The sequence below is a fragment of the Endocarpon pusillum genome, assembly GCF_000464535.1.
Source record: "Endocarpon pusillum Z07020 unplaced genomic scaffold scaffold1719, whole genome shotgun sequence".
NCBI lineage: Eukaryota > Fungi > Ascomycota > Eurotiomycetes > Verrucariales > Verrucariaceae > Endocarpon > Endocarpon pusillum.
The window spans coordinates 460,271-487,817 of NW_006916062.1; the positions used below are offsets into that span (position 1 = coordinate 460,271).

Genomic DNA, 27,547 nt, shown 5'->3' on the forward strand with positions numbered 1-27,547 from the left:
CCCTCCACGGATGGGCGCCTAGGGAGCTCGCCATTCGAGGATGTCTTCTCGCATTCTGGTGAAAGAAGTTTGCGGCCCTGCCATTGGCAGCGGTCAAAAGCTTCAACCATGCCTGGAGAATAGCATCAATCCAAGCCAGATTGGTACTGATCTGGACCTGTTCAGACGTCAAGACAAGCCACATGTGTCGAGCTTTGTTTGTTTCTTAGTGTCCTCATTCTTGTTCTCTCCATTTCCACAGTTCAAATGGTTGAGTCCACACAAGTGTTCATCTTCCTTTGTTGCATTGTTCGAATAACTCTGCAATTTCTTTCTCGGTCGCTAGCCATCCATTCCTTCAGCAGTACACGTAATCAGTAATATTCGCTTACTTCGACACTTGACGTTCAAGAGCCCCTGCGGGTCAGAGGTTCAGACTTTCTATGTTTGTACATATCCCTTACTGGTATATCCTCCCTTTGAAGGCATCTCCTACCCTTCGTACAGTAACACTTGCTGATTGGTATAGAACAGGTGCTATGACCCAGGATACTATGTCCTCGAATTTCTTCAATAGCAACGATAAGGCGTCAAAACTCCATATACCACAACCCACTCCGAAATACCCTTTGTCCTCTCCAATCAGTGATGACCAGATCTCCAACCGATCTTTCGAGAGCAAGAGAACGGCCAGCTCATTAGACCTCGCCAGTTCACCACACAGTTCACAAAATCCTTTCAGTGAGACCGAAAGCGGCAATACTAGTGGGCAGGATGAGTTTCACCTTGAGAGGTACAGCGAGTCCTCGACATTGACAAGAAATGGTCCTGCGAATGGCATTTCGGGAAAACCTAGCAGAGATGGTCAGCAAGGGCAGAACGCATCAGATACCAAAAAGAAAAGGCCAGGTCTAAACCTTGTAACCAAATTTTCGAAAACCAACCAGCATGCGCTGGCAGAGCATCCTACAGTAAACCGAGTGCCTGTTCGGCAGCCAAAGCGGGGGGAAGGCAAGAGTGCGTCGACCGCGGAATCGCAGACATGCGTCCCAAGCTTGGGAGAGGAAGCCCGTTTTGCGAATTCTGGTTTTATCAACCTGAACGATCTGGAAGGGCTACGGAAAAACAAGAGGAGCATGAATATGCCTAAAGCCGGGAAAGGGCAAACGAAATGTAAGACCAATGTTTACAAAGCAAGCCAAGAACTAGGAGAACAGGATAAAAATGGTTTCAACGTCGAGACGCTGTCTAATCCAGCTTTGCGGAGACTCTTTCGAAAGGAGCCGGCTGGACCTTTGAAGAGAGAGCGAAGCAAGGGTTCACACCACCTCCAAGCACCCGAGCAGGAGCCGCATGAGATTTCTCCTACGGCACGATCGGTCATTTTTGGTATCAGCGTGCCTGAGAACGAGGTGGAGGCTCACAAGCCCAGCGACGAAGCAGGCAGTGCGCTAACTCTGCAAACACCTATCACACCAAGTATTGTGGTGACGCCAGCTGATGCCACGGTGGGCTGGACCCAATCTGCTATGCAGAGTTCCCTGAGAAGGCCTGCGTCGAGTATATATTCGCAAATGCCAGGCATGGCCTACAAACAGGATGCTGATGCGCCTCCGGTCCCATCGCTGCCATCTTGTCACCAACAGGCTGTGATGCCTCAGTCAGAGCCGTGCAGGCGCTCGGTCGACACGTGGGAAGCAAGCTCATTACGCAGTGGCAGGCCCTTCTCCTCCGAGACCATCATCGAGGAGGACTACGCACAACAACCCAGAAACCGGCCTATCTCTGCTGGGAGTAAAGATGGCATCTTACCATCAAGCTGTGATACAGGTCGGCCGCGGTCAAAGGGATGGTGGAATCTGATCCTCTCTCCTATGCTGTCCCGAGCTGGCACTAATGCCACCAAGAAGGCTATCTCTCCCTCAGAGGAAGTCCCAGCTCTTCCGTGCATTACCCCGACAACTGGGAGAGGGCTGGGTCTGAACGAACAGACTCCGACAGATGACATATCACCTGAAACTCCAAGAAGAGCAGGGCTTGGGAGCATCAGGAATAGCACCTGGTCGAATTGGACTCAATGGGAACAAGACAGAGAGCAAGCTCAGGCGTCACAACAATCCTCTGAATGTGCTGAAGAGACGGACACCAAAACAATCCTCCACGGCGAACCAGATCACAGTCGCCCAGTCCCGGTTGACGGTTGCGCTAAGAAATCAGGCCTTGCAGCAGAGTACTATCAAGCCTGTGCATTTGATCTGCTAGATCCTATACCCTACTTTGAATGTGTCAATCACGATTGTGCAAATGCACTTCCGAAACTAGGTGGCTCTCCAAAAGGCGTTGTGCTAGCGGAAGATCCGAACGATGACTTAGGCTTGAAAACCGAGGCCTCAATGAACAAACACATAGTCGAGCCGTCTTCGCCGCCTGAGGAAACTCGTTTGCGGTCAGATAGTGACTCGACCATAATCGAGGATGACCCGATAGAACTTTCGCCAAATGTGCGTAAAGCACATGCAAGACCATTTCTGAAAGCGGCCCAGGCTCAGAAGGTCAATGCATCACCGAACAATGATTTAGACGAGAAACAGAAAACACAGGTAGCTGTCACAGCTGCCGACGAAGCTGAGGTTCCTGCTCCCAAATCTTCTACACCACCACCCTATTCTCCACCTCCCGCGAAACCAATTGTTCCACGGTATGTGGGTATAATGCCACCAGATCGTCAATTCATGCCCTCCTCTCCTGGACCATTGTCTCCAGAGGCGCATAAAGCTATTAATCTGAGTGGAGGAATACCGATGGCGCAGGTCCAGCAACCCGCTCCCACCTTTGTCAACTTCAACACCACATATCCGGCGGAGCTCCCTCCTCGACCAGTGGCTGCTTGTGTTTCCCTCGCAGACATTGAAAATCCTGTGGAGGTACGTCAGAAGGCAGAAGCTAGGCGACAACGTCTAGAGCAAGAAGATGCCGTGGCGCATAAGGCCGGTGGCCTCTGGCGAGGAAGAGGATGTATCCCTAAGCGTGGCTGCTACGGCCGAGAAGGCTCGGCAGGCAGGACACGGCGGAGGTGGTATATTGTTATCGCCACAAGTCTTGTGCTAATGATCATCTTAACCGTCGTGCTGGCCACGCAGCTGACACGAAAAGGTGACCAGACACCAGTGCAGAGTCAGTGGTTGAACCTTACTGGATATCCACCCATGCCCACAGGCATTTCCACCATCGCCAGGCCTGATGCCGCAAGCGCAGTCACGGCATGCGTACAGCCAAGCTCATTCTGGAGCTGTGCCTTGCCCCAAGAAGACCAAGCAAGCAATGCACCTAGTAACCCTGACCAGCCCAACTTCAGGCTAGAGATCAGGTTCAGAAACGGTACCGTGAACGCCAATGGAACTGTACCCGTGGCCAGTGCTAACGACAAACGCGCAATCAACCTGCCACGTATGGCCATGGTGAAGCGGCAGAAGGACCCGTTCACCAATTCGCTCTTTACGCCTAACCCTGCACCACCTAGCTTAGCCGAGCAAGAATTCATTGGCAACACCACCGATAATATCACCGTCCCCTTCAGCGGTGAGCCTACACCATTCTTTCTCACTCTTCTCACGAGCGATCCGGCGGTGCCAGAATCCTTCAACGACACCAACCAGTCTCCAACACGACGCGTGAGACGTCAAGGTGGATCCGGGCCAGGCAGCATTCCTGCTCCTGCAGTACTGGTGGACGGCACAGCGGCACCGGCAAACTTGCTACCGAACAACCCGCTACCCTTCAGTCAGCCTGTCATGCTCTACAATCGTGGCTTAGAAAGCGAGCACTATGGCTTCTACACCTATTTCGACCGAAGCATCTTTATCAAGAGCTCCGCTGAATTCAACTCCTCATCGTCATCCGCGAACAGCAGGGACGAGAATCCCAACCGCCCAGCAGGTGGCTCATCCAAGCAAGATGCGGATCTGAGATGTACATGGGCACAGACAAGATTTCTGGTGCAGATCTGGACGAACGCGAGGTTTGGTGGGCAACTCTTGCCTTCTGCGAATGGCACTGCAACGTCTTCAGGGCCGGCCAACCCCCGCCAGGGAGGCGATTCGAACAGTGGAAAGTCATCTGCAACCGATTTTAGTCGTCCCGGCAGCTTCCCCTATCCCGTGAGCGTGACTTTAGATCGTCATGGTGGTGACGCTGCCAAAAAGGGGGTATACTGCTATAGCATGGATGGACAACAGAAGATCGTGGTCAGTGAAAAGAAATTGGTGGCTGAGCTTCGAGACGCTGGGGGCCGGCTGATCAATGCGGCGCCGGGTATCTTTTCGAACACCGCGGGCGATGACGATGGCTTCGATGCGAAGGCAGGAGGGATTGATGGAGGAACGGGAGGTTGTGGGTGTGAGTGGAGGAACTGGGTTGGGAATGGAGGAGGACTGTGAGGTGACCAGAGGTCCACTTTTCTACTCGCACAGGCTGGCATTGGATTAGCGAGCATGGGTCGGCGAAGGACAGTCATGGACGTTGGTGTTACTTGGATAGGTGGGCCCTATCAACTGCATGGCGACGGCGTAGGCATAGAGCAATGACCATACACACAACCAATTTCTTGACCCACCAGACTTCCAGTTAGCTCTTCCCCAGCTGCTCACTTCATATTCCTTTTCCTTCATATGACTCTACCAGGCCAGCCAGCTGTGTTGATCAGATCTTGTAGGGACTCCGGCATGGCTGGTGAAGATGGAACTGTTGGCTGTAGTTAGCCAGAACAGAGCAGCATTTCCTTGAGCTCGGCAATGCTTGAGGGGGGCAGGGGCAGGGGCAGTCCCCAATGATACAATTGGTATGGCATGTCTCGCTGTTTGTGACACCTCAGCTCCAAGCTTCGGCATCTAACATCGCCACACTGTACACTCATGTCAGGGCTGGCAGGGATGGTGCTGCTCTAATAAAACGTCGCAGCAGTCCGTTTGTTGGACGCACATAGAAGATGACTACAGGATACTTGTGGCGGCTTGAAGGGATGATCACTATGCATATTCATGGATAAGCGGTGGAAAGAGCCCTGTAAGCTTCAGCGAGGAATTGCCAAACGTGCTCTCTCTTTGCCGAGATGCGCTCTGGGCCAGCTCTTGAGGTCTTCCCGTAATTTTAACGGAGCTTCTCACCTCTGAAGAATGTCGAGTTGACGCGACAGTGCCGGGAGACGTTGGTGGGGAGCGGCATGAAGGGTTACATGCAATGGAGCACCACTCCTTATACTGCCACCCACGCGGTATTTCTTTGCCAGAGTGAACCTCCCCATATTCAGCACACCACAGTCACGGTCCATGTTTCTGATCTGCTTATCCTTGTCCTCCACCTCCACCTGTTCATGTCCCTTTCCGTCCTCCTTATGTGATATCAATACACACACATTCACCTCCATATTGACATCACTTTTCCAATGCGCTTGCCGCTGTCAATATGAGCGACCGCACGGAGATCTTGCAGGCTATCCTGAGTTACTGACAAGCTTTCGGCGACCGCCTGGCGCATTCGAACCCCCGAAGCGGAGTCACCAAGCTACAGCTGGCGGGATAGAGGCGACTGATGTCATCAAGCAGCCATATTGTACGGATCAGAGGGAAGGCCACTGTGAGAGCTCAGATACCAATGATGCACATGTACCCACTGAAGAAAAAGGACAAACGCTACGCAACGTGGCAGACGAGCTGTCATGGTCTGCCTTCTTGGTAGCGCTGGTGGAGTTGTGCGAACGTGTTGCTTATTATGGCTTGACTGGTCTATTCCAGGCGAGAGCTCTATCCAAGTCGAGTTCTACCATGTATAGAGAATCTGACATATATCAAGAACTACATTCAAACACCCTACAGAGATCCAGCCGGACCAGGTGCAATCGATTTGGGCCAAAGACGAGTTACAGGCTTGAGTAGCTTCTTTCAGGGTCGCTCGAAAACTGGCATACATCCTATCTCCTGCTAATCCCGAACTTAGTTTTGGTGTTATGTCACACCCATTCTCGGTGCGATCATGGCTGATCAGTACCTTGGGAAATACAATACTATTCTCTACTTTGCTATCGTCTACGATTTTGATCTGCTCATACTCGTCACAACAGCGCTTCCCGCCCCTATTACAGGTGGCGCTTCTTTGGGAGGACTCAATGCGGCCATGATTGAAATAGGTCTTGGAACAGGAGGTATCAAGTCGAACGTGAGCCGACTGATCGCTGAACAATACACCAACACCAAACAAAAGATCAAAGTCCTGAAATCAAGAGAAAAAGCAATCGTCTATCCCGCCATCACAATTCAGCACATCTACATGATCTTCTATCTTTGCATCAACATGGGCTCTCTTTCCTCAATCGCGACGACAGAGACGGAATTACATATCCACATCTGGGCTGCCTATCCTCTATCGTTGTGGTTGTTCCTTGTAGGCTTTATTGTCCTCCTCGTGGGCAAGAAACACTACGTCCAGCGACCGCCACGTGGGTCAGTTATCCTTCACGCCTTCAAAGCAATTGGATTGGTCTCACCTACAAGTTTAATATGTACGCCGCCAAACCGTCCTTCCAAGACCACAATGGCGGCTCCTCCACCGTCCAATGGGACGAACATTTCATCCTCGAGATCAAACGAGCCCTCACTGCTTGCCGAGTCTTCGTTTTCTTTCCCGTCTATCGGCTCGTCTACGGCTGAATGCTCAGCAGCTTCATCTCCCAGCCCGGCCAATATGCAACTCCACCGCATTCCCAACAACATCATGCAAAACGTCGACCCCTTGACTTTTATCATCCCCAATCCCATCGTGGACCGCGCCGTGTACCCGGATCTTCGGAAGATAGGCATCCCCTTCAAACCCATTACTCGCATCGCATTTGTATTCATCTTCGCCGCCTTAGCAATGGCTTACGCCGCTATTGTGCAACACCTCATCTACACCTCCCCACCGTACTATACGGCACTTCTAGAATGTACCGGCAGTAACGACGGTGCAATCCACAACCAAATCCACGTTACTGTCCAAAAACCCGCATACCTCTTGATTGGCCTCTGAGATGTTCGCCAGCATCAACGGCCTCGAATACGCTTGTACAAAAGCCCCTGCATCGACCAAGTCGTTCGTCATGTCTGTTTTCCTCTTGACCAACGCATTCGGCGCCGCATTGGGCATTGCGCTGAGTCTCTCGGCCCAGGATCCCGACTTATTATGGATGCATACTGGATTAGCGGTGGTACTAGCTATTGCTAGTCTGGTGTTTTTAGTGGCTGTTCAAGGGGTTGAATGATAGGGAGAAGCGAATGAATGAGTTGTAGACACAAGCTGGTGTGAGGCATGTGAGGGCGGATGGGGCACCGGCTGCGGGTGTGGTTGAAAGACGGGAAAGCGCGAGTTTGGCAGGACGGAGATATGATATTATATCAAAACTGAAGAGAAAGCCGCCTCAGCTACGAGAGTAGAATCAGTACACTGAGCCGCTTCAGTCTGGCCTGGAATGTTAGTGCTCGTCTTTTTGCCAACGAGATAATGAAATTCCTTACAAGAACTTCCGCATTGATGTCAAGTTTGATACGGAGTTGGAGCGTGCTTCTTGAAGCAGAGCCTCTTCTTCTTCTTCTTCTTCTTCTTCTTCTTCTGACATACAGGCGACAGGCGTCGCTTCTATGATATCTTCATCAACATCATGCTTATGCATAACCAAGTGCTGGTTAGTACCCTAACTCACACCCTCTCCCTCTCCTCTCGCTCTCATCTCCCTACCTTCCCGTCAGACCGCAAAGTCTCCTCTCTTCTCCTCCCCCCACGACGCTTCCAACAGAAGAGAAGAGAAAGCGGAACAGGACCCAACTAACCAGCAGACCGAACTACCATGACTAGCGTCCTACCGTTGGGGAGACGGAGGGGGATAAGAAAAAGGAGCAGAAGAACGGACGAAGGCAGGGGTAGGGTTTTCAAGACCGTGGAATCAGTAGTTAGTCGCTAAGGGGGAGTTCTACTACGTATATCATATCCAGCAGTATCGGACGCGGTAAATTCAACCTGATATACATAAATACATGCATGCATGCATATATGAATATGTGAGGGAATTGTGAAATGGGGGGAAACCGAGAATGAAAATGAGGGAGTGGGAGGCCGGTCCGGTCTGTGCAAGGACTATATAGCAATACATGGCGGATTCATGTGCATGTGGTTGTGGTTGTGATCTTCGGAGGAGAAGTTGTGCAGATTACTACTCTGCTTGAACTTCGGAGATCTGAGGGCGGAATAAAAAAAGGGGGGATGGGGAACTTCCATTTGACTTGGCAGGATTGTGTGGTTGCGACAAGAGAAAACTAATCTGATTCTTTTCTGCGGTTTTTGATTTTAAGTAAAGGTACAAAGGTTGTCAAAAAGGAGTGTTGAGAAGTGAAGAAGAAAATATCGGTCCGCCCCCATCAATCATCTCTTCTCATCTCACACCAGGCCAGCACCTCAGCTTAGGCCTCTTCCATCATCTGCACAAGGAACGCCTTTTAGCACCGCTCCGCTAGAACTTCTTCTGCCTTTTTTTCTCTCCAATGATAGGTTCCCCTTCCAGCTCCGGTCGAATGCATGATTGGTCTGGTGTGGTGGTCAACTAAGTCCATCTCGAAGCTGTAGATTCCATACTCGCCCTTAGCGGTGGCGGCGGGGAGTAGAGGAGCCAGGCTGGCGATTCTGGTTGTTGTTGTTGTTGTTGTTGTTTTTGCTGTTGTTATCTGACAGCCAGTCAACCTAGATGAGTAGAACGATAGGTCAGCATTTATACGTCAGGACACCAAGGAGATAAGCGATAGACGACGCAGACTGTGTATAGTCCAGTGTTGAGAAACCCTAGGTGTGGGGAAGAATTGTTCGAGCAAGAGATTGAGAGAAGGTCCGAAACCCTTCGAGACCTTGATCGAAGATCGAAGATCAAACTTACGAATTGCCCCCAGATGCTGCGAGAGGCGTCTTCATCTGCAGCGGATGTTTCAGTGTTGGCTGTGTTGCTGGGTGTCGAAACACCGTATCCATAATGGGTTGATGGTGGGGTTGTTGCATCACCAGTCGAGGACAAAGTGTAGAGAGATGAAGTTTGATTAGCTGAACTGCCTGTCGGCTTGGTCGAGGTCAACAGCGTTGTTACAAGTGTTGTAGTCGGAAGCTCAGACACACCGGAGTTGGAAGAAGATGTCGGCGGCGACGGAATACTCTGGATTGTGGATGTCTTGGTCATGCTAGGAGACAGGTTGGAGTCCAAGCCAGAAGATGGCGAAGATGAGGTGCCTTCGGTCGCAGTTGAATCCGTGCAGCTAGTGGAGAGGCTGCTGGCTATTGTCACAGGTGACTGGGAGATGGACGAACTATCGGATGAAGCGGTGGACGTGTTTGCGGAGGATGATGTAGTACTAGACCCCTGGGAAGTTCCGCTGACCTGCGAAGCCGACGAGGGTGTAATGCTCGAAGCATCAGTATCACCATCACCAACTTGCGATGTGGGTGTAGTTGAGGCTGTCGTAGTGGCACTGAGGCTAGTGGAAGAGGAAACAGAATAGTATGATGAAGATATCGAATTTGAGACGGGAGCGTCTGAAGACTCTGGTGTCTCTGGAGATGGCAATGGGAGGGTAGATGAAACACCAGTCGTGAGTCCTGTAGATATTGTACTACCGGAGCTGCTAAGCGTCAGAGATGGTGCGCTGCTGGTAGTGTTGCCCGAGATGCTTGAAGTAAAACTTAACGCAATGCTGGTACTGCTGCCAGAAACAACAGAAGTCAGAGTTATTATAGTGCCAACAGTATTTTCAGGGACGTCCGGCGTCAGTGTACTGCTGGTGGTGTTACCAGAAGTGACAGGGGTCAGAGTTGTTACAGTGCTGATAGTACCGCCTGAGCTGCTCAAAGTTGGTGCAGTCCCTGTTGTACTGCTAGAGATGCTCAGAGTTTGGGCAGTCCCGGCAGCGCTACCAGAGATGCTTGAAGTCGAAGGCACGGGAAGGATGCTAATTTCGGTAGGAGTGTCAACTGCGGTGGTGGAACTCTGGTAAGAACTTGTGCATCCGAGTGGAGAATCCGAACAGCCGCTCACAGTCAAACTGCTTGTAGGTTGTAACGACGACTGCTCTGTAGCCGGTACAAGAACAACGACGTAAGTTGTGCCCCCAATCACTGACGTCAAGATGGACTGGGTAATTGCAGAAGCCGAAGTCGAAATGGAAGCGGAGATTGTTGCTGAGGCGGGAAGACTCGCTGTAGGGGTCAGTGATGGAGGTGCTGTGCCTCCAGAGGACTCTGTGGATGATACACTAGGCAGACTAGAGGGAATCGTCACGTCTGATGGAGAGTCAGAATTGGAAGTGGTGGTAGAGCTTGTAGAGGAAGGCCCGATGCTGCTAATGGGTTCCAAGGACCGAGACAATGATGAACTGCTACTAGCCACGATGATGGAGCCAGTGCTATCAGCCGTCAAGGTAGTAGCTGGAGTTCCTTGACTGCTGTAGGTGCTTGTACTGGTCGCATTAGAGCTGGTGCTATCGGACAGTGACTGAGAACAAGTTGAGCCAGAACAAGCAGAAGTGCTGGGGGTAGGTGGGAGAAAGGTTTGGCTGGGTGCAGAAGTAATACCGATAGTTGATGAGGTCAAAGACTCCGAAACTAGCGAAGTTGAAGTTGCAGGTACTGAAGAGGTAGAATCGAGCGATGCAGACACAGAAACAGAGCAAGCTGACCCTGAACATGTTGACACAGGAACAGAGCAAGCAGACCCTGAACAAGGGATATTGCTAGAGGTAGAAGTTGAAGTAATACTGATAGTTGATGAGGTCGAAGACTCTGAAACTGGCGAAGTTGAAGTTGCAGGTACCGAAGAGGTAGAATCAAGCGATGCTGATACAGAAACAGAGCAAGCTGGCCCTGAACATGTTGACACAGGAACAGAGCAAGCTGACCCTGAACATGTTGACACAGGAACAGAGCAAGCTGACCCTGAACATGTTGACACAGGAACAGAGCAAGCTGACCCTGAACATGTTGACACAGGAACAGAGCAAGCTGACCCTGAACATGTTGACACAGGAACAGAGCAAGCTGACCCTGAACATGTTGACACAGGAACAGAGCAAGCTGACCCTGAACAGAGCGTTGCAGACACGGAAACAGAGCATTCAGACCCCGAACAAGGGAGACTGCTGGAAGTAGGAAGTTGCGAACTAGCTGGCAGCGAAGAAATGGGATCTGGAGGTGTAATTGTCTGATTGCCACAAGGACGATCCAACGATCCATAACAGGCTGGATTGGTTAGCAGGCCAAATCATATGTTAAACGAACACCGAAGCTCGCGAGGTCGGTTGGAGCGTCTGGTATAAGAGAGGAGATAGCTCCATAGTGGCATCATGCAACCGCTATGCTCTGACTGTGAACGTATTTGCACGGAAAAGACACGTACCAGGTATTGGCTCAGCACAAGTCAGAGCAATGCTCAAAGCAACAGCACCGAAGACGTAGAGATGCATCCCGAACGATTGATCAAGAGAGTGCGCAGGCTCCTCAGATGGATGTGAAACGAGTGAAGAATGCTTTGCGTGGTTGACAGTCTATGCAGAAACGCCGTTCTTATAGACGTGCCCGCAAGACCTCTTTCCATACAACACGAGTCAGATTGGACCCCTATCCCAGTGTATGCATGCTGCCACAGCCGGATGGAACTGACACCGTATATGACGTGGGTAAGTGCTTGAACATGAAATTTGAAAGGGGCGAGCAACAGTTACAGCGTAGATCATATGAGGTGTCACTGATCAACCAGCAGGCCCATGAACTAGATCACTGTAATTGTTCTCGAACCACAGCAGCTATCCTCGAAAAGTCTTCCGCTACCCAGAAGGCAAAGCATTATTTCCTTGGAGGTAAAGGGAAATGCCGGCACTTGTTTTCATGAAGCACCATGGCAAGGAGCAGCCGTCGGCTCAGAACAGACGGAAATTGAAGTGGAGTTCAGTCCTATTCAACATGGTCTGGACCATTAAAACATTGTGAAGCGCAAAGGTGTGATGAACGGCATAGAAATGCTGCCCGATTAGGGCCACAATGCAAAATGGCTCAATTAAGATCGTGACAGGCAGGCCTTTGGGGGCATGGCCCATTGCATAGTCTCCAAGCATAGAAAGAAAGGCCCAGTAAGGCTGCTGGACCACACAAATCAAACATCCAAGCACGCCACATCTGCTGAGAACCATGGATCTTGGAGGGTAGAATTAGTCCAATTTCAAAGTTGGTGCTCGCACCTAGCATTAGTCATGGGGAGCAGGTAGGATGACTGCACAACACAACCATCATTTAGATGGCAGCTGCATGTGGAAAGGGAAAGCCCTAGGACGCTAATGGGATATGTGCAGATGCTGGAGACAGCTCACCCTCACATACGCTGTCTGGCTCATTTCACGCACTCAAAGAGGTGGCGCTCATATTAAGGACTTTTACTTGTAGCACGAAGCGTAGTGTAAAGGTGCACAAGATGAAATACCGGATATGGCCTTCGTAGCGGTGCATAGTGAAATCCGAATCTCGCATCGATGCACCTATCCGCTGGCTTGCGATGGGTGAGGAGGTGGATCGAGTGCTGTTGGCCGCCAGGAATACCTGCAAACTGATCAAACGTCATGGGATCGAGCTGCATTTGGCTCTTCTGGACGTGATACCACTGATAGACGAGCTAAACTCCTACAACATCGGTGATAAACAATCTCAGCAATGGCTCCAGAGTCAATGAATGAAGGCAGTTGTGTCACAAAGCGAGAACTCGGCAGAGAAAAAAAGACGAGATGGAGTCTTGGCATGATGTTCGCCGCCACCTATGCTCCTCAAGAATCAAATGTGAACAGCCTAGTAGGTCCAGTGCTACTGCAGACTGCAGGGAGCCTTTACCGGTACTTACATACCATGCTCTCACTGCATCCAACAAATCTAATCCGTTGCATCCGGACTTGGGCAATTCTCCTCATATGATATCCTACGACCCTTCTAACGTCCTTTATATTTACCAGAACATTGCGGAAGGGAGGGTCGGAGATTAGTTAGTATGTCGATATTGCGGGTGACTGGAGCAAGTCACACCTTCTCCACAATCTGGAAATTCAGAGCTGTCAAGCATACTGGTTAATGTCTTCCAAGATTCACAAGAATGACACTGTTTTACGTTCCGTGAGACCCTAACATTGGGAAATTGGTCTTCCAGGAGAGTATTCAACCACCGTCTGCTTGGGCCTGGCTTACTAGTCAAACAACAACTGCCGCGTCCCCAAACCAGCTTCTCCTATCCGCCGTCTTACATAATCCCTTGACGTACAACCTTCTACTTCTATAGGACATATCTAAACGAGGGTGATTTATCGCCCAGGTCGCTCAATTCCTCCTGAGTCATTTCTCCCGTGCCCTTGGCATCACGCCGCTTGTTGACTCGGTCATAACCGATTCTCAGAGCGACGGCGGCTATAATACCCGCAACGCAGAAGCCCAACTCCAGCGAGTGGCCCAAGTAATAGTTCGGGGCGTCTTGAGTGCGGTAGAAATTACTTGCCATGGCTCCTGCAAGATTTCCGGCCTAGTTTTGAGACAGCTTGTTAGCTTCCAGTACTTGATAGGAAGAAACCCGGTAAAGGAGGATTCTTACTCCGATATGTATAGCCATACCGGCCGCTCTCTTGTAACTTCCTGCCAAGTTGTTACTGATCCAGGTAATATTCCCAGGAAAAGCGGGATAGATCCCCGCAACGGCAACGAAGACACCAGCATACACAACGCCAGGTACCCCGCGACCGGTTGAGGCGAGAACGATGACGAACCCGACGGCGATCATGCCCATGAAGAAGAGGATAAAGGGGGAACGTTGGCCGTGGCGGTCCGAGAAGTAGGCACTGATAATGGCAATAGCGGCCGCGGTTATATAGATGGGGATTGTTAGGAGTTGAGCGGCGGATGCTGTGTAGCCAAGGTCGCGAATGATGGTTGGAAGGAAGAAGGAGATTCCATACAGCGGAGCGACAATTCCCCAGTACACTGCTCCAAGTGAGTACTTCTCCGGGAGTAAGCGACGTAGAATCACTCACTGATAAGCCCGATATAGATCTGCGGATCTACGAAAGCAGCCTTCACATATCTCCATTGAAACCTGCTGGCCTGAGCGACCTTCTTGGCTTCAGGAGAGACCCCTTGGTAGCGTAACCGATGTATGACCCATGCCTTCTCTTCGATGGAGAGGAATGAGGCGGTATCCGGGAAGTCGTAAAGGGTCCAGAAGGAGAGAACTCCCACCACGACAGTAAGTAGTCCTTCGAGGATGAAGATCCAGCGCCAGCCAGCGTATCCGCCAACGCCGTCCATTTTTGCGATTGCGAAGGCAAGCAGGCCGCTGAAGGCTCCAGCAACGCTGGCAGCTGAAAAGAAAAGAGCCTGTCGATACTGCATCTCCTCGCGGACATACCACTCTGCAGCAGTCAGTCAGGACTGTAGAGTTTGTGGTTAGGGCATCGACAAACCTGACAGAAAATAGGCCACACCGGGAAAGAGACCAGCTTCAGCAATCCCAAGGAATATACGGGTAGACAAAAGGCCAGCGTAGTTGCTCACTGTACCCATCAAGGTCATCACTATACCCCATGCTACCATGATAGTGGGTAACCAAACGGAAGGACGAAGGCGTTTGAGCAGAAGGTTGCTTGGAGGTTCGAAAGCACCTGATCCATGACCGTTAGCATTTGAAGCGAGCGTTTCGTGAAAGGCGCTGTTTGATAGATGCCAGACTGACAGTAAGTAAAAAAGAACACGGTCAAGCACCAATTGTACTGTGCACCGGTCAAATGAAGATCCTCCGTCAGACCCTGGATCCTTGCGTTCCCAATATTGCCCCTGTCCAGGAAACTCAACAAGTAGAGCAATGCCAAATTGGGAATGAGCCTGATGTCCATTTTGCGTAGAACCTTTCTCTTGCTGATGTTACTGAAATCCACTTCGCTGCCATCCCACTCAGGATCAGGGTGTTTGTCTTTGTGTACAAATGGAACATGAGTTCCCTTGTGCTTCTCAGATTCTCGACGAACAGGACGGGCATCCTCAGTTCCAGCCTGGTTGATGGCAGGCTTCTGGCTCACAGCGCTCACGTCTCTCTCCATCTTGATGGAGCAATGCACCTACAAAGAGGAAGCAATGGGGTAACAAGACAATTGCCGAACATCCTGGGAAAGAGACATATGCACCGTTTCGAGTTGTGCGTCATACACCCTGGCTTGAGCCTCGGGCTCGCTGCATGTCTCCATGATAACTAAGTCTTCTGGCTGGGGCAAATAGGAAATACACCCCAGATCTGGAGAAGCGTGAGAGGCTGGGGGTGGAGGGTGGGGAAGCTGCAAGACTTTTGGGGAGAAGTGAACCGGTGCAAAACGCGGCAGACACTTCAACACGTCTGCCGCTTACGACTATTCGGGGTAGAATAATGACTTAAACCCTAATGGGAAGGTCTATGACTGGCGAAAAGACTGCCGTCGAAGAAAGATGCAGTGTTGAGACTTGGATTTATTGCATTCGTCTCTTTGATATCAGACGACGGCGCAGTTAACCTAAGTACAAAAGAAGGTAATGGTACGACTCGCAAATCGCGCTAGGTGGACACCCTGCTAGTAGAGGATTGTCGATAATAGTAAGCCTGGGATGCAGGTGTGGAAACTTTTGAGGCAGAGACCAATGGACAAAAATGGACAAGCAGACGAAGGCAAAAGCCGTGAAAGGTAGAGAGCGACCTTGGAGCTCCAGGCTTCAGCCACACTCCTACGAATGCTCAGCGCTGAGCACTTTGTCCCCCTCAATACACGGCGACGTCGAATATATCATTCCTCCATCCCCCGGTCTGTTCTCCTCCATCTTCCACTGCTTCTTCTGCTCGCATGGCTTCCTCATGCCACAGCTTGACAACCGATCCAGGCGTGTAGACGTTCTTGAAAACACCTCTGTCCGGGGCGTCAACACCTACGCGGGTGTACACATCAGGATCCTCGGCTGGCGTCAAACGCGTGATGACAGCCTTGATGAAGGTTGCCAGATCTTGTGGGTCTGCGATACGCGTTGCACGCAGCCTTTCTCTTGCGAAAACCAATTCCCGGTTGGCAGCATGCAAGGCATCTGCGATTGACTCAGCCAGCGTCTTCTCCAAAGCCCGTCGAATGATTTGCTTGAGGAATGGTTTGAAGAGCCAACCTAGCCAAGAGAGTTTGCTCTTTCGTAGAGCATAGTCAAGCTTATGGATGTGAACCTTGACCCCACGCAAGGTCAAAATTTGCTCGAGTCTTTCGCGACCTACCTCAAGATCAAGCGTGAGATCGATTCCCCGTTCGTCCAAGGCGAAGCTGGCGATTCCCTCGTCATTGAAGCGGAAGAATGATCCAGCGTGCACTCGGATCCAAAAGCCAAGGTCCTGTGCTGATATAGAAAGGCCATTGATAGTTACCGTGATCAGGGAGGTGAGCGAGGAAACAGTGCGCTTCGAATGTGCCTTTCGTATGTCAAGATCATTACGGGTCGTGACAATCATTCGATAAGGTAGGAAAGAGGTGTTGTTCACCGTTCGGCCGGGCTCAATGATCAAGTTTTCCAGTAGAAGATCCATCTCTGGGATAGACACCTCCAGACGAGGGATCGGCACATTTTGAACACCTCTGATAAGAAGTGGTAGGAAGATATTCAAGCTGTCCATCACCAAGTCGGGATTGGTGACACGATTCGCAGGTGAAATGGTATCAAATATCTTGCGAGTGGATACAATCAGCTTGGAGACATCCTCGTCCTCAAAGACCGACTGCACAGTGTTTTTCAATTGCCGGAAGAACGTTTCAAGGTCGCTCTTGAAGTCGGACTCATCCCCAAGTTGAGATGCTTTTTCCTGAAGCTCGTTGAGCTTCTTGTCGGCATGGTCAAAGAAGTCCGGGTCTGTCAACATTTTCTGAACAGAGTTGCCAACATCTTGCATGAAATGCTCGAACTGGGGGTCTTTTTGAGCGTGCCCCATGACCTGTTTGAAATCTTCCTCCAGTTTCTTCCACTCTTCACGATCGCCAAAGCTGCTTACTAAGTCCCAGAAGTTACGCACGGCACGATCAAGTGCAGGATTTGTATACACATCATCTTGTGCCGTCGCAATAGTAGCATCTGCTGCTCTCGAGTAGAGAATAGCATATCGTTGAATGAGTTTAGCGATGGTTGAGACCGAGTCTGAATAGTCGGTGCGCTTTCGCAATCCGACGACTGTTTGCTTCAACCTGTGAACAAGCGTTTCTTTCTGTTCACCAGAAACGTGCTCCTTTGCGCTGGCAACAGTATCTTTGCCAACCTTTCCGACTCCATTGGCTAGCACCTTGGAAACCTCTTCAGCTTCATGAACGACATCGTCCTTAGTTGGCGTCTTAACACCATCATCAGCACCGGCACCTTTGACTGCTTGTGCCTGATCCTCTGACGGCTCAAGCTTCTTGCCTGCTTCCTCTGCGGCGCCGGAAAGAGAAAATGCAGTATCGGAAAGAATTTGGCGTCCAATGGTGCTGAGATCGTCGACGAAGATGCGAAAATCTTTGTTAGTGAGAAGCAAGCTACCTACTGTACGTAGACTTGAGTATGCTGCAATATGTTGTCAGGTTGGAGCTCTTCTACTAGGAGTGGGTCTACCTACTTGCAGAAACATCTGCTTTCGCTTTTGCTTTGGAGGCTTGTTGCGAGATGTCTTCTAGATCAAGGGAGACGCGCGCCTTTGTCAAGTGCCAGATAAAATCCTGTATCCGATCATTGCTGTTCTTGTGTTGTAGTAGTTCAATGAACTGTTTCAGCCATTCCCGACAACTTCGAACCAGCCGTCGGCCTGATTGGCTGAGGTCTTTGTTATTTGGGTTGAGAACATCTGAGGCTAACAAGGTGCGGAGATTGATGATCGTTTGTTCGGTAGACGGCATGTAGCCTTTGGATAAAGCTCTGAGCATCTGATATGTATGCAATTTCTGATGCAGCGTGCGTTGCCTTGCCGTATCATCTTCATATCGAGGGAGCAAAGGCTCAGTGTCTCCACTCTTGGACTTCCGTCCGAAGCCACAGCAAGAGGACATGGTGAACTGCAGAGCACTTTAGACAATTGAAAATGCTTTCGTGGCTTCACGAGAGTGCAAGTGTTGTTGAGGTGGTGGTGATCGTAGCAGTAGTCATCGAAGGAGCTGTAACCTGCGTCACACACACGACACACACCTTTTGTGACGGGATGACATCACCTGTTGAGGAACTTGCAGTAACCTGGAATACGTCTTGACACAGTCCAACCGAGAGTGGATCGGAACCTACAGGTTACATGAAAGAGCAACTATGTGAACATGATGATGGTATTGATGAGGGAATTTCGCGTTGGGGAATAACCAATGAATAGCCCTTAACACAATTTCCTGCCAAGATTGTTCTTTGAAGGACATAGTGACTTGGTAGTAGTAGTAGTACCGCAACAATGGGACCGGAGCTTCCTTACTACGTGGTTAACTTGGACCGATGTTCTGCCGCCAGCTGGGAAAGCGAATGTCGCGTGCCTACCAAGACCAACTTCTCATGGAGACGACAAGATTTGATGGTGAGAGCAGAGCTCCTCGAACAGGAGAACGTCCATTGCTGGCCTCTGCATCATCATTAAAAGAATCAGATATGGTTGTCTGATCAGTGACTCCGCAGCGAACTCTGAGCAGAACTTTGCCATGAGCTGAAGATGGAAGAAAAAGTAAGAAAGCTTAACTGTGGCTTGCCCCAGGGTGCTCCCGGAAGAGAGTTTTTCAACCAACTAGCGGGCTCCATTCTCGGGGTGGATCGGAGACCGAAGGACCGAGCAATATACTACGTACTGGAGGCCGCGACAACTTTGAAGCTTACTTACTTCCTTTCTCAATAGCTTTCGGGCCTCAACTATTTCTTTCTCAGCTGCGCAGTCAGGCATCCTCTCCTTTACCCTCGCCCTCAACCGGACTTGCGTGTTCATAGGTTGCTCAATTGGCCGATCCAACATTGTCCGACAAGTCCTTGAGTTTCCATCCGGCTCCCCGATGGGTCAAATCGAGAAAACTGCCATCAATCCGCTTTTCAGTCCTAACTCCGCAATTTAGGAGTCCTGATGCTCCGATTTCACCCGGCCAGGGCATCCACCTAGTCAATGTTTATACAAAGGGGCCCACATGCTGCGCAGACTGGCTGCTCTATCTAAAGGACGACGTTCGCTATCATCCACCAGCAAATCAGCCAAAATGGGTTCTCTTATGGTAGATCCTCCGAGTCCTCAAGGTTTCCCTATCTCAGTGAAAAATGCACTCAATGGGGATATCACCTCTCACCGCTCCCAAAGAGCCAGTCATACTCATGCTGCTATGCACACTCTCGTCCCAAAGTCAGTGAGGTGCTCCCACAGTTTCTGCTCTTAGCTAACCTCCTTATCCTAGCACTCACCTCGACACCTCCCTCCCTATTCCTGTACGCAAGTACCTTAAGTCATATGGCCTGACGCCACCTCGAGTCGAGAGCTACGAGACCCAGAAAGCGAGATGTGAGCTATGCTGCATGGCTGAGGGTAGCAAAGTCATTAATAGAGGTTAGGTCTGGGACAATTAGCCCTCAAGACCACGGATATCGACAGATTCCTTTACTTGAGCGCATTGAGAAAGAACAACGTCCACTTGTTCTACAGGCTGATGACCGATCATCTCCGGGTAAGTGCTCTCTTCGCACAAAATTTTGAGGATGCTGTCAAACCTCATGCTAATTCATTGCCCTAGGAATTGACACCAATGATCTACACTCCAGTTGTTGGTGAAGCCTGTCAGAGGTGGTCAGAAATATATCAGCAAGCTGAGGGCATGTATCTTAGCTTCGAAGACCGTGGACACCTCGCATCCATAATTCAGAACTGGCCACAGCCGAGTGTTGAGATCACGGTCATTACTGACGGCTCAAGAATTCTTGGTCTCGGCGATCTAGGTGTCAATGGCATGGGCATACCCATTGGCAAATTAGCACTATACACCGCTTGCGCTGGTATCCGACCGGAGTGTACGTTGCCCCTGACTGTCGACCTTGGCACCAGTAACAAAGCTTTCCAAGAGGACCCGTTGTACATGGGCAGCCGAAGAGACAAGGTTACGGCCCAAGAAGAGCAAGAGTTTCTGGATGAGCTGATGATGGCTCTGAAAGAGCGTTGGCCAGCCATTGTCATTCAGTTCGAAGACTGGAAGAACCCATTTCCTTCTCTGGCTCGGTATCGGGATGACTACGCCATGTTCAACGATGACATCCAGGGGACTGGTGCTGTCATTATGGGTGGCATTATCGGCGCTGTACAACAAAGCGGCATTTCTCCCCGCGACCATCGTGCAGTCTTCCTGGGCTCTGGTTCCGCTGGTGTCGGAGTTGCCAAGCAAATTGTCGCGTATTTCATGCATGAAGGGCTTACTGAAGACGAAGCTCGTTCCTGCTTCTACCTGGTCGACTCTAAAGGTCTCGTCACGTCAGATCGTGGCGACAAGCTTGCTGACCACAAAGTCTACTTTTCTCGCAACGATAACGACGGCCAACAGTTCAAGTCCCTTGAAGAAGTAATGGAACATGTCAAACCCACCATCATTATGGGTCTCAGCACTATAGGTGGAGCCTTCACCCCAGAGCTCCTCACCAAGATGGGTCAATGGAACAAACACCCCATTATTTTCCCACTGTCCAACCCTTCGTCAAAATCCGAATGCACATTCGAAGAGGCCATCAAATACACCGACGGCCGCGCTTTATTCGCCTCCGGCTCCCCATTCCCACCCTACACCTTCACCTCCAGTACTGGTGAAACAAAGACCCTCCGTCCTGGCCAGGGAAACAACATGTACGTTTTCCCTGGTATTGGACTCGGCACCATTCTCTCGAGAGCCATCCAAGTCACCGATAACATGGTGTATGCTTCGGGCGAATCTCTCTCCACCGCACTTACCCAGGAAGAGATCAATATGGCATGTCTCTACCCCGATATTACTCGGATTCGTGAAGTCAGCGTCCGTGTTACTCGCTTCGTGATCCGCGCAGCTCAAAAGGATAACGTGGATCGCCTGCACCATTTACGTGAGATGGACGATGAGCAGCTCGAGGAGTGGATCAGAAGCAAGATGTATGATCCTCATGCTGAAACAAAGAATCTCGAAGAAGAGGTTAAGGAGATGGCGAGGGAGCTGGCGCCGGAGTCTTCGAAGTTGTGATTAGATTTCCTTTTTGTACACCGAGATCGTTGTCGCTTCATCCGTTTGTAGCGTCATGGCCAAGGCGTTGTGGCGGTGAGGACCAAAAAGGATTGTCTAGAACGATTGCTGTGTAGAGCAGCGTCCTCGTTGTCGTCATCGTCATCAGCACTGGTCAGTGCCATATTCTATACCCCTTGCACCCAGCTTGGGTAATACGGGTTATTTACTACTACAGACTTGCCCAATACATAGCAGTTTCTGAGCTATATATTCGTTTGAGTCCGTCAGACCCATTCTGCCTTTTTCGGCGCCGTCTCTGACTTCTCTCAAGTCCCCCTTAAAAGCTTAGAGTTCACTAGAGGGTCTAAGAGGCCTCGCACAAGAAGAACAATTTTATTTCTCTCTCTCATTCATGTCCGTCGAAAGGTGGGATGGTTCTACTCTGCAGCCGAGCTGGGGAAAAATATGGACAGAGGGGGATATTTAGAAGGTAGTTTGTTTCACCTCCAGCCGTGGAAAGTATCGTAGTTTGTCATTATGCTCGTTGGCAGTCGAATTGGGAGCCTCAGTGTTCGTTCGTGTTCGCCATCTCATCGATGCGCAAAACTGGTCCCCAACTTGATCGTCTCCCCACCCCCATACCAAAGCCGTCCCTTCCTGAAATCGATCCCCCTCTCCTCCCCCACAATCCACTCGCCACCCCGCATGATCGCTTCTAACCAGTCGTTAATCATCTCTATCTCTCTGATCCAGCGGCTTCGCTTCTTGAGCTCTAGCGTCGGCGCCTTATCCATCGGATCACCACCAAAAACGTTCGGCGTGTTGAACCTCGCAATCGTGAGATGTGCAGAGGGCACTACATAGCGCGAGGCGACTTTGACGCCCGCGTTTTCGATCGCCGTATACAGATCCCGGCGGAGGTGGTGGTACGTGTACTCGTCTTCTGAGGCGCGGCGGTCTCCTGGCACGGCTTCGCCCGATGCCGGGACGAAGCTGAGGGCTAGCGCTGCCGAGTCGTAGCTTACCATTGGCTTGATCAGGCGCGCCCGGTGGTGATAGGGCAGGTCCACGATGGCGTCCACGTTTGGTAGGAGGATGCTGACGAGGTGTTCGATCTCCTCGGTGGTGAGCGAGTGCGTGACTTCCATTGCTGTCATGTGGAGGCTGTCCAGGGGCATGAGCCAGAGATCTGGTGTACTGATGATGAGAGGCCGGTGCGATATAGGGATCGAGTCGGTGGGGACTTACCTGGCGCAACGTCCTGCAGTTTCTGCTGGATCACGTTGACGAGATTGCGGACTTTTTGGGGTGGCCGAGCCCAGAAGACGAGGCAGTTTCTGGGGTCAACGAAGCTGGGGTCACGTCTGGGACCATCCAGCTTGACTAGATATTCATCCAGGACCCAGCCGGGGAAGTTTTCGTCTACGATCTTAGCTTTTTGCTGTTCGTTGCGCGTTCTTCGGTGTAGGTCGTACCGCTCTTGGAGCTGCTTCTGTAGAAAAGTTCTCAGGAACAGATATTCAGAGCTGCCTCAGGGTAGGCCATACCGAGTTGTTGTTCGTGGCGCTGATCAGCCCGTCATACGGGTTGCCGGTCACGGGTGTTGTATGGCCAGAGAGATCTTCGATAGCGACTTTGGCCATCTCGTATGATTAAGTTCGACAATAAGAAGAATGGAAGTTCGAAGAGCAGTAGTGGTCAGTTGTCAGTGATGACGCCCCTGGATGAATTGCGCTGTCATCTTGAAGAGAGCATAGCAGCGTATCTTATTTTCTCAAACATCTCTTCTGATTCCGAAGCATGCTATTCAAGGTTCACCTTGGACTGCATCGGTCATGTACAGACACCATAAAGCAAACAATGCTACCTTTACTAGGATGACAACATGTGTACTCCGTACACGTACGAATAGCCTATAGCGCAAGCCCGGAAACCACAGATGCCAAGCCCCGTTAGTGCCTGGATAGCCCGTTCACCCCTTCCCAAACGCGGCTGAATTGCGGCTCTACATTTGCTAAGTAGGCATCAGACAAGCATTTCATATCGATTACCACAACTCCTCGCCAGATTGATCACAACCGTTTCGCCCTCTACACCAATACACCTACGACGCCCCCTTCATAGCGACAACCACATCTCCACCGATTCCCAATCCCGCCTTCCCTTGACCTTTCCCTGGCTCTGCCCCAGGTCCGCGAACATGCTCATCAAGTGCGTCCTCTTCAACAAACCCCCCTCCAAACCATCCACTGACCTATCGTACGCAGAGTCCGCACCCTAACCGGCAAAGAGATCGAGTTGGATATCGAACCAAACTACCCGGTACTTAAACCCCTCAGCACCCTGCCCTGGCCGCGCTCTTCTTCGCAACCACCACCGCCACCATTTCCCCATGTTTGACTGACCCCACCCCGGAAACTCCCAGGTCTCAAGGATCAAAGAGCGAGTAGAAGAGAAAGAGGGCATTCCACCCGTCCAGCAGCGGTTGATCTATGGTGGAAAACAGATGTATGCTCCCCGCACTACAAGGGGCTGCGGGTTCTTGAAATAGGGGCATGCGAGGGCTGATTTGTGGATTTGTGTAGGGCCGATCAGAAGACTGCGGAGGATTACGGGCTAGAGGGAGGGAATACACTGCACTTGGTGTTGGCGCTGAGAGGAGGGAGGTGAGTGGATTAGACGACGGATACACATGGCTGGGAATGGGTTCTTGCTGGAGGGTGGGAGAGCGGATTGTGGATGGATGAAACGATATGCGACTACGATATACCGAACGACAAGTCACGGTCGAGAAGTCAGCCATTGAAGTCAGACATCGATCGATATGATGAAGATTCTACTATCGCCTCTATCTAGGGAAGCTGGGTCCAATGTTAGATACCCAGATACCCGGCCTGGCCAACTCGCCATGCAAATAATAACTTGACCATACGGCCAAGCTTATGTGTACGCTATAAATCAGAGTAAGAACATGTGCCAGCTCGTTTGTGCCCTGCGCAACTGAGAGCGTAACATATAGGATAAATCAGGACTAGAAGATGGTGAATGATATCATCAGGTAGCTTTTGGTTTCTTCAAGCTCATGAAGATTGAGGGTTCCGCTTTTCGCTTGGGTGGCGGTGGTGGACTCGCAAACCGGGTTGATGGCGGTGTACCTGTATGATGTTTCGGTGTGCTCCTTGATGCACTCACGTTCTGGTTTCTTCTCCTGGTGATTGGACTTGAAGCTTGCGTGCCACCCATATCTTCGTCGTCGGCTCCATCACTCTGCGGAAGAGGTCGCTGTGGTCTGGACAAGGCTTGTGAGGCGGTAGATCCCTTCGAAATTGCATCTGTCTTTGGGCTGCTTGTTTCGGAGATAGTAATCGCTTTGTTTCGTCTCCCTTCTGTTAGCGCCCTCAACCGTTCTTCTCTTTCTAAAAATGCCTTGTCAGAGGCTGGTTTCTCCTGCCTCACGATAGCAATAGGAGGTTTGGCAACCCGTGGAACCGTTGGCTGTCTTATTGCCACCGGTGCTGAGGTCTTTTGCCGAGCCAAGAGCTTTTGGTCCTCAACGAAGCCTCGAGGTGCTTGCTTGACCTCAGTAGCCTTGTTGGCTATCCGGGGAACTGGCTGGTTCATACGTGCAAGTCGCGCGTTTCGGGCCTCCTTTCTAATCTTTTCCAGTAATGTCAGTTTGTGTCCCGACTTACTTCCAGTCTTGCCACTGTTGTAGTTGTATAAGGTTTTGGCCTTGTAATTAATCGGCTCTTTGGGAAGTTCCTTGCGAGACAGCACTTTGGCCAGGTTTTGTTCCCGCTCATCGTTGATAATGTCCAAGGCCGCCTTCAATTTCTCGGCACCTTGCTCTCTATCTTTTTCAGTTTGCTCTTTGAGCTTCTTGTACACCTTCCACCAGTTCTTCGGGTCCTTTGGTCGATGCGGCTTGCTCTGCCAATCCGGAATATCGCGCTTAATGAGTTGCAGCCAGATTTCGTCGACACGGCCGACAAGATGCGGACAGTTGATCTCGAGTTGATGCTAAGTGGGACTATTAGGCACTGTAGACAGTTGGCCACAACACTAACCAATTGGTCTGGGTTCTCCAATTTCAGTAGCACTGGCCGAATGAGTTCATAGGGACAATCGCCGATGTCATCGATGCCTGTCAATGTCAGTAAAGGGAAGAAGCAGCAGAGACTGAAGTCACCCACGCTTCAAAGACTTGATGCAAGCTTTCTGCGCCAGAAATGCAAGCGATCTGGCGCCATGACTCTCCATGATTCTATATGAAGGAGTTGGACCCAAAGACCACGGCCCTCAGAGGACCAATAAATAGCTTATGTTTGACAGAAGGTGATGGAGGCAAACTGCGAGAACAACACTTCTATGTCGTGGACAAAACGACAACCACTGAGAGGCCGGCTCAAGGCTCAAGACCTCGATCGGGCCCTTGTAAAGTCGTGGCCATTGTTTGTGAATGTGCCTCACATTAACACAAACAAAGAGGTGAAACTTGATTCAGTGATTTACTTGTGATGCATTTGGGTTGGGGCTATGAATAGGCTCCATTTAGTGGCGGATGTTTCCCGAAGCTACATACTACGGTACGAGGCATACGTAGGAAGGATCGTTAGTTCGCTTTAGTACTAGTAACAGCTGGGAAATGCCAAGATGAAACGTCAGGAAATGGCTCGATCAGGACTAGCCTGGTATATATCTAAAATCCAACATGCATCCCACTTGCTGTAACGAATGCTTGACACCTTGCTGGCATTGATTCGAGCAGTTCTAGGAGATAGAATACGGCAGTAGTAGAAAAGGCTGAACACGTTTGACGTGTTTAACGCGTCGTATAATGTACGTCATTCGTATAAGGGCGGAAGGGGTATCTGTAAGAGGGGCTTTAAATAACAATATTACTAGAGCAAACTCACGGTACGCATGTAACTGAATAGCATCTCGGATTGACTGGTAACTGACGTGGTTGTCCATCGTCAAATCACTACCGGCTCAATGGACTCTAAACACAAAAACTGAGGAAAACATCAGTTGTGTACAATGGCTGCTTGGGGCTATCCTGATCCAGCAAGTGAAGGTGCGATCGATCTGTATAAGTTCAAGATATTTCGACTGACCAAACATAGAGGCACTTCACAAAAGCCGCCTTCTCAGTGTAGAAGAGAAACCTTTTAAACGCCTGACCAAACGGCTCCTCTCAGAACCATCCCCTCTCTACTCCCTCTCTCCCAGCAGTCGGATACCTACACCTCCACCCGAGCCGAGCGAAGAAAACCCAACACCAGTAATTGACCCCCGAACTCCGGAGGAGAAGGCATCTGCAGAACGGCGTCAATTCCGCGAAGATGTGATTCTCGACTTTGCAGCTTTCGAGAGCAGCATTGTACGCATACAGTTTCTCCGACAGTCCAATGCGAAGGAGAGAGAACGGTATGCGGCAGAGAAGATCCAAATCGAGGGGACAGCAGAGAATGTCAGAGAGAGCACCAAAAGATTACGGGTTCAACTAGATGAAGCACAGAAACTTCTGGCGGTCCGTAAAACATACGATGAGCTGGCAGAGAAGATAACGAGCAACAAAACGTTGAAACCCAGAGACGAACAGCATGTAAATTTGGAGAAGCTTAGGGCTGAGATTGAAGACCTTGAGCGGGAGAGTCGAGAGCACGACCATGCATGGAGGGAGAGAAGGGAGCAGTTCGCTAGGATATCTGACGAAGGTGCGAGACTGAGGCGATTGATTAGAGACGAAAAGGAGGAGGTCACCCAACCCGAGGCGGAGGATTTCCTTGGAGTTGAACGTGCAGCAAGTGGCCGATCGAATGTTGGCACACCAAGACCTGAAGAAGGCGGATTGACGCCGATGCACCATACTCAAGGCGGAAGTGGCGTTATGACACCGAGGTCGAGAAGAGGAACCCCACAACCTGAAGAGACGGGGATTGATGCCATAGAGTCTGTTCCCGAAGTACAAGAAAAAGACGACGCAGAAATGGTAGATGAAGGCGAAGTTGGCGAAATGCCACAGCAGGACGGAGAGACAAGCGTTGAGGATCAACCCTCAACTCAGCCTAATGTTGTAACGGCCGAGAAAGGACGAGACCAGATGGACACCAGTTAGCATCCACATAGCTAGAACCTGGTTGAGCCGTCTCGATTCCAGGGCTTGCATTACCATGGCTGACCACCTCTACATACGCCTGCTTCCAAACATTTTCCATCATTGATCCCATGCCCAGCCTCGAGGTTCCCTAACCATCCTCCATGCCTGCTGATACTGCATACCATTC

The 27,547-nt window shown here is 50.6% G+C and overlaps 9 protein-coding genes across 9 annotated transcripts; 5 read left to right on the forward strand and 4 right to left on the reverse strand.

The window, feature by feature from the left end:
- Window positions 1-533: 533 nt before the first annotated feature.
- EPUS_00981 (uncharacterized protein) lies at window positions 534-4,415 on the forward strand (the record flags this gene model as incomplete). Its single annotated transcript, XM_007802539.1, has 1 exon — window positions 534-4,415. The coding sequence occupies one exon, from the start codon at window positions 534-536 to the stop codon at window positions 4,413-4,415; it is 3,882 nt and encodes a 1,293-aa protein (XP_007800730.1).
- Window positions 4,416-6,006: 1,591 nt separating this feature from the next.
- Window positions 6,007-7,038, forward strand: EPUS_00982 (uncharacterized protein; the record flags this gene model as incomplete). Its single annotated transcript, XM_007802540.1, has 1 exon — window positions 6,007-7,038. The coding sequence occupies one exon, from the start codon at window positions 6,007-6,009 to the stop codon at window positions 7,036-7,038; it is 1,032 nt and encodes a 343-aa protein (XP_007800731.1).
- Window positions 7,039-9,221: 2,183 nt separating this feature from the next.
- Window positions 9,222-10,034, forward strand: EPUS_00983 (uncharacterized protein; the record flags this gene model as incomplete). The annotated part of the gene is made up of 2 exons (XM_007802541.1): window positions 9,222-9,482; window positions 9,543-10,034. 2 exons carry the CDS (start codon window positions 9,222-9,224, stop codon window positions 10,032-10,034), a joined length of 753 nt encoding a protein of 250 aa, XP_007800732.1.
- Window positions 10,035-13,342: 3,308 nt separating this feature from the next.
- Window positions 13,343-15,152, reverse strand: EPUS_00984 (uncharacterized protein; the record flags this gene model as incomplete). The annotated part of the gene is made up of 5 exons (XM_007802542.1): window positions 13,343-13,585; window positions 13,655-14,040; window positions 14,091-14,468; window positions 14,520-14,717; window positions 14,789-15,152. The coding sequence occupies 5 exons, from the start codon at window positions 15,150-15,152 to the stop codon at window positions 13,343-13,345; spliced, it is 1,569 nt and encodes a 522-aa protein (XP_007800733.1).
- Window positions 15,153-15,838: 686 nt separating this feature from the next.
- Window positions 15,839-18,122, reverse strand: EPUS_00985 (uncharacterized protein; the record flags this gene model as incomplete). The annotated part of the gene is made up of 2 exons (XM_007802543.1): window positions 15,839-17,643; window positions 17,696-18,122. 2 exons carry the CDS (start codon window positions 18,120-18,122, stop codon window positions 15,839-15,841), a joined length of 2,232 nt encoding a protein of 743 aa, XP_007800734.1.
- A 1,167-nt stretch (window positions 18,123-19,289) lies between these two features.
- Window positions 19,290-21,275, forward strand: EPUS_00986 (uncharacterized protein; the record flags this gene model as incomplete). Its single annotated transcript, XM_007802544.1, has 4 exons — window positions 19,290-19,429; window positions 19,482-19,585; window positions 19,636-19,748; window positions 19,815-21,275. 4 exons carry the CDS (start codon window positions 19,290-19,292, stop codon window positions 21,273-21,275), a joined length of 1,818 nt encoding a protein of 605 aa, XP_007800735.1.
- A 572-nt stretch (window positions 21,276-21,847) lies between these two features.
- EPUS_00987 (uncharacterized protein) lies at window positions 21,848-22,900 on the reverse strand (the record flags this gene model as incomplete). Its single annotated transcript, XM_007802545.1, has 3 exons — window positions 21,848-22,446; window positions 22,506-22,749; window positions 22,805-22,900. 3 exons carry the CDS (start codon window positions 22,898-22,900, stop codon window positions 21,848-21,850), a joined length of 939 nt encoding a protein of 312 aa, XP_007800736.1.
- Window positions 22,901-24,311: 1,411 nt separating this feature from the next.
- EPUS_00988 (uncharacterized protein) lies at window positions 24,312-25,517 on the reverse strand (the record flags this gene model as incomplete). The annotated part of the gene is made up of 3 exons (XM_007802546.1): window positions 24,312-25,277; window positions 25,325-25,401; window positions 25,451-25,517. The coding sequence occupies 3 exons, from the start codon at window positions 25,515-25,517 to the stop codon at window positions 24,312-24,314; spliced, it is 1,110 nt and encodes a 369-aa protein (XP_007800737.1).
- A 780-nt stretch (window positions 25,518-26,297) lies between these two features.
- EPUS_00989 (uncharacterized protein) lies at window positions 26,298-27,378 on the forward strand (the record flags this gene model as incomplete). The annotated part of the gene is made up of 2 exons (XM_007802547.1): window positions 26,298-26,334; window positions 26,384-27,378. The coding sequence occupies 2 exons, from the start codon at window positions 26,298-26,300 to the stop codon at window positions 27,376-27,378; spliced, it is 1,032 nt and encodes a 343-aa protein (XP_007800738.1).
- Window positions 27,379-27,547: the final 169 nt, after the last annotated feature.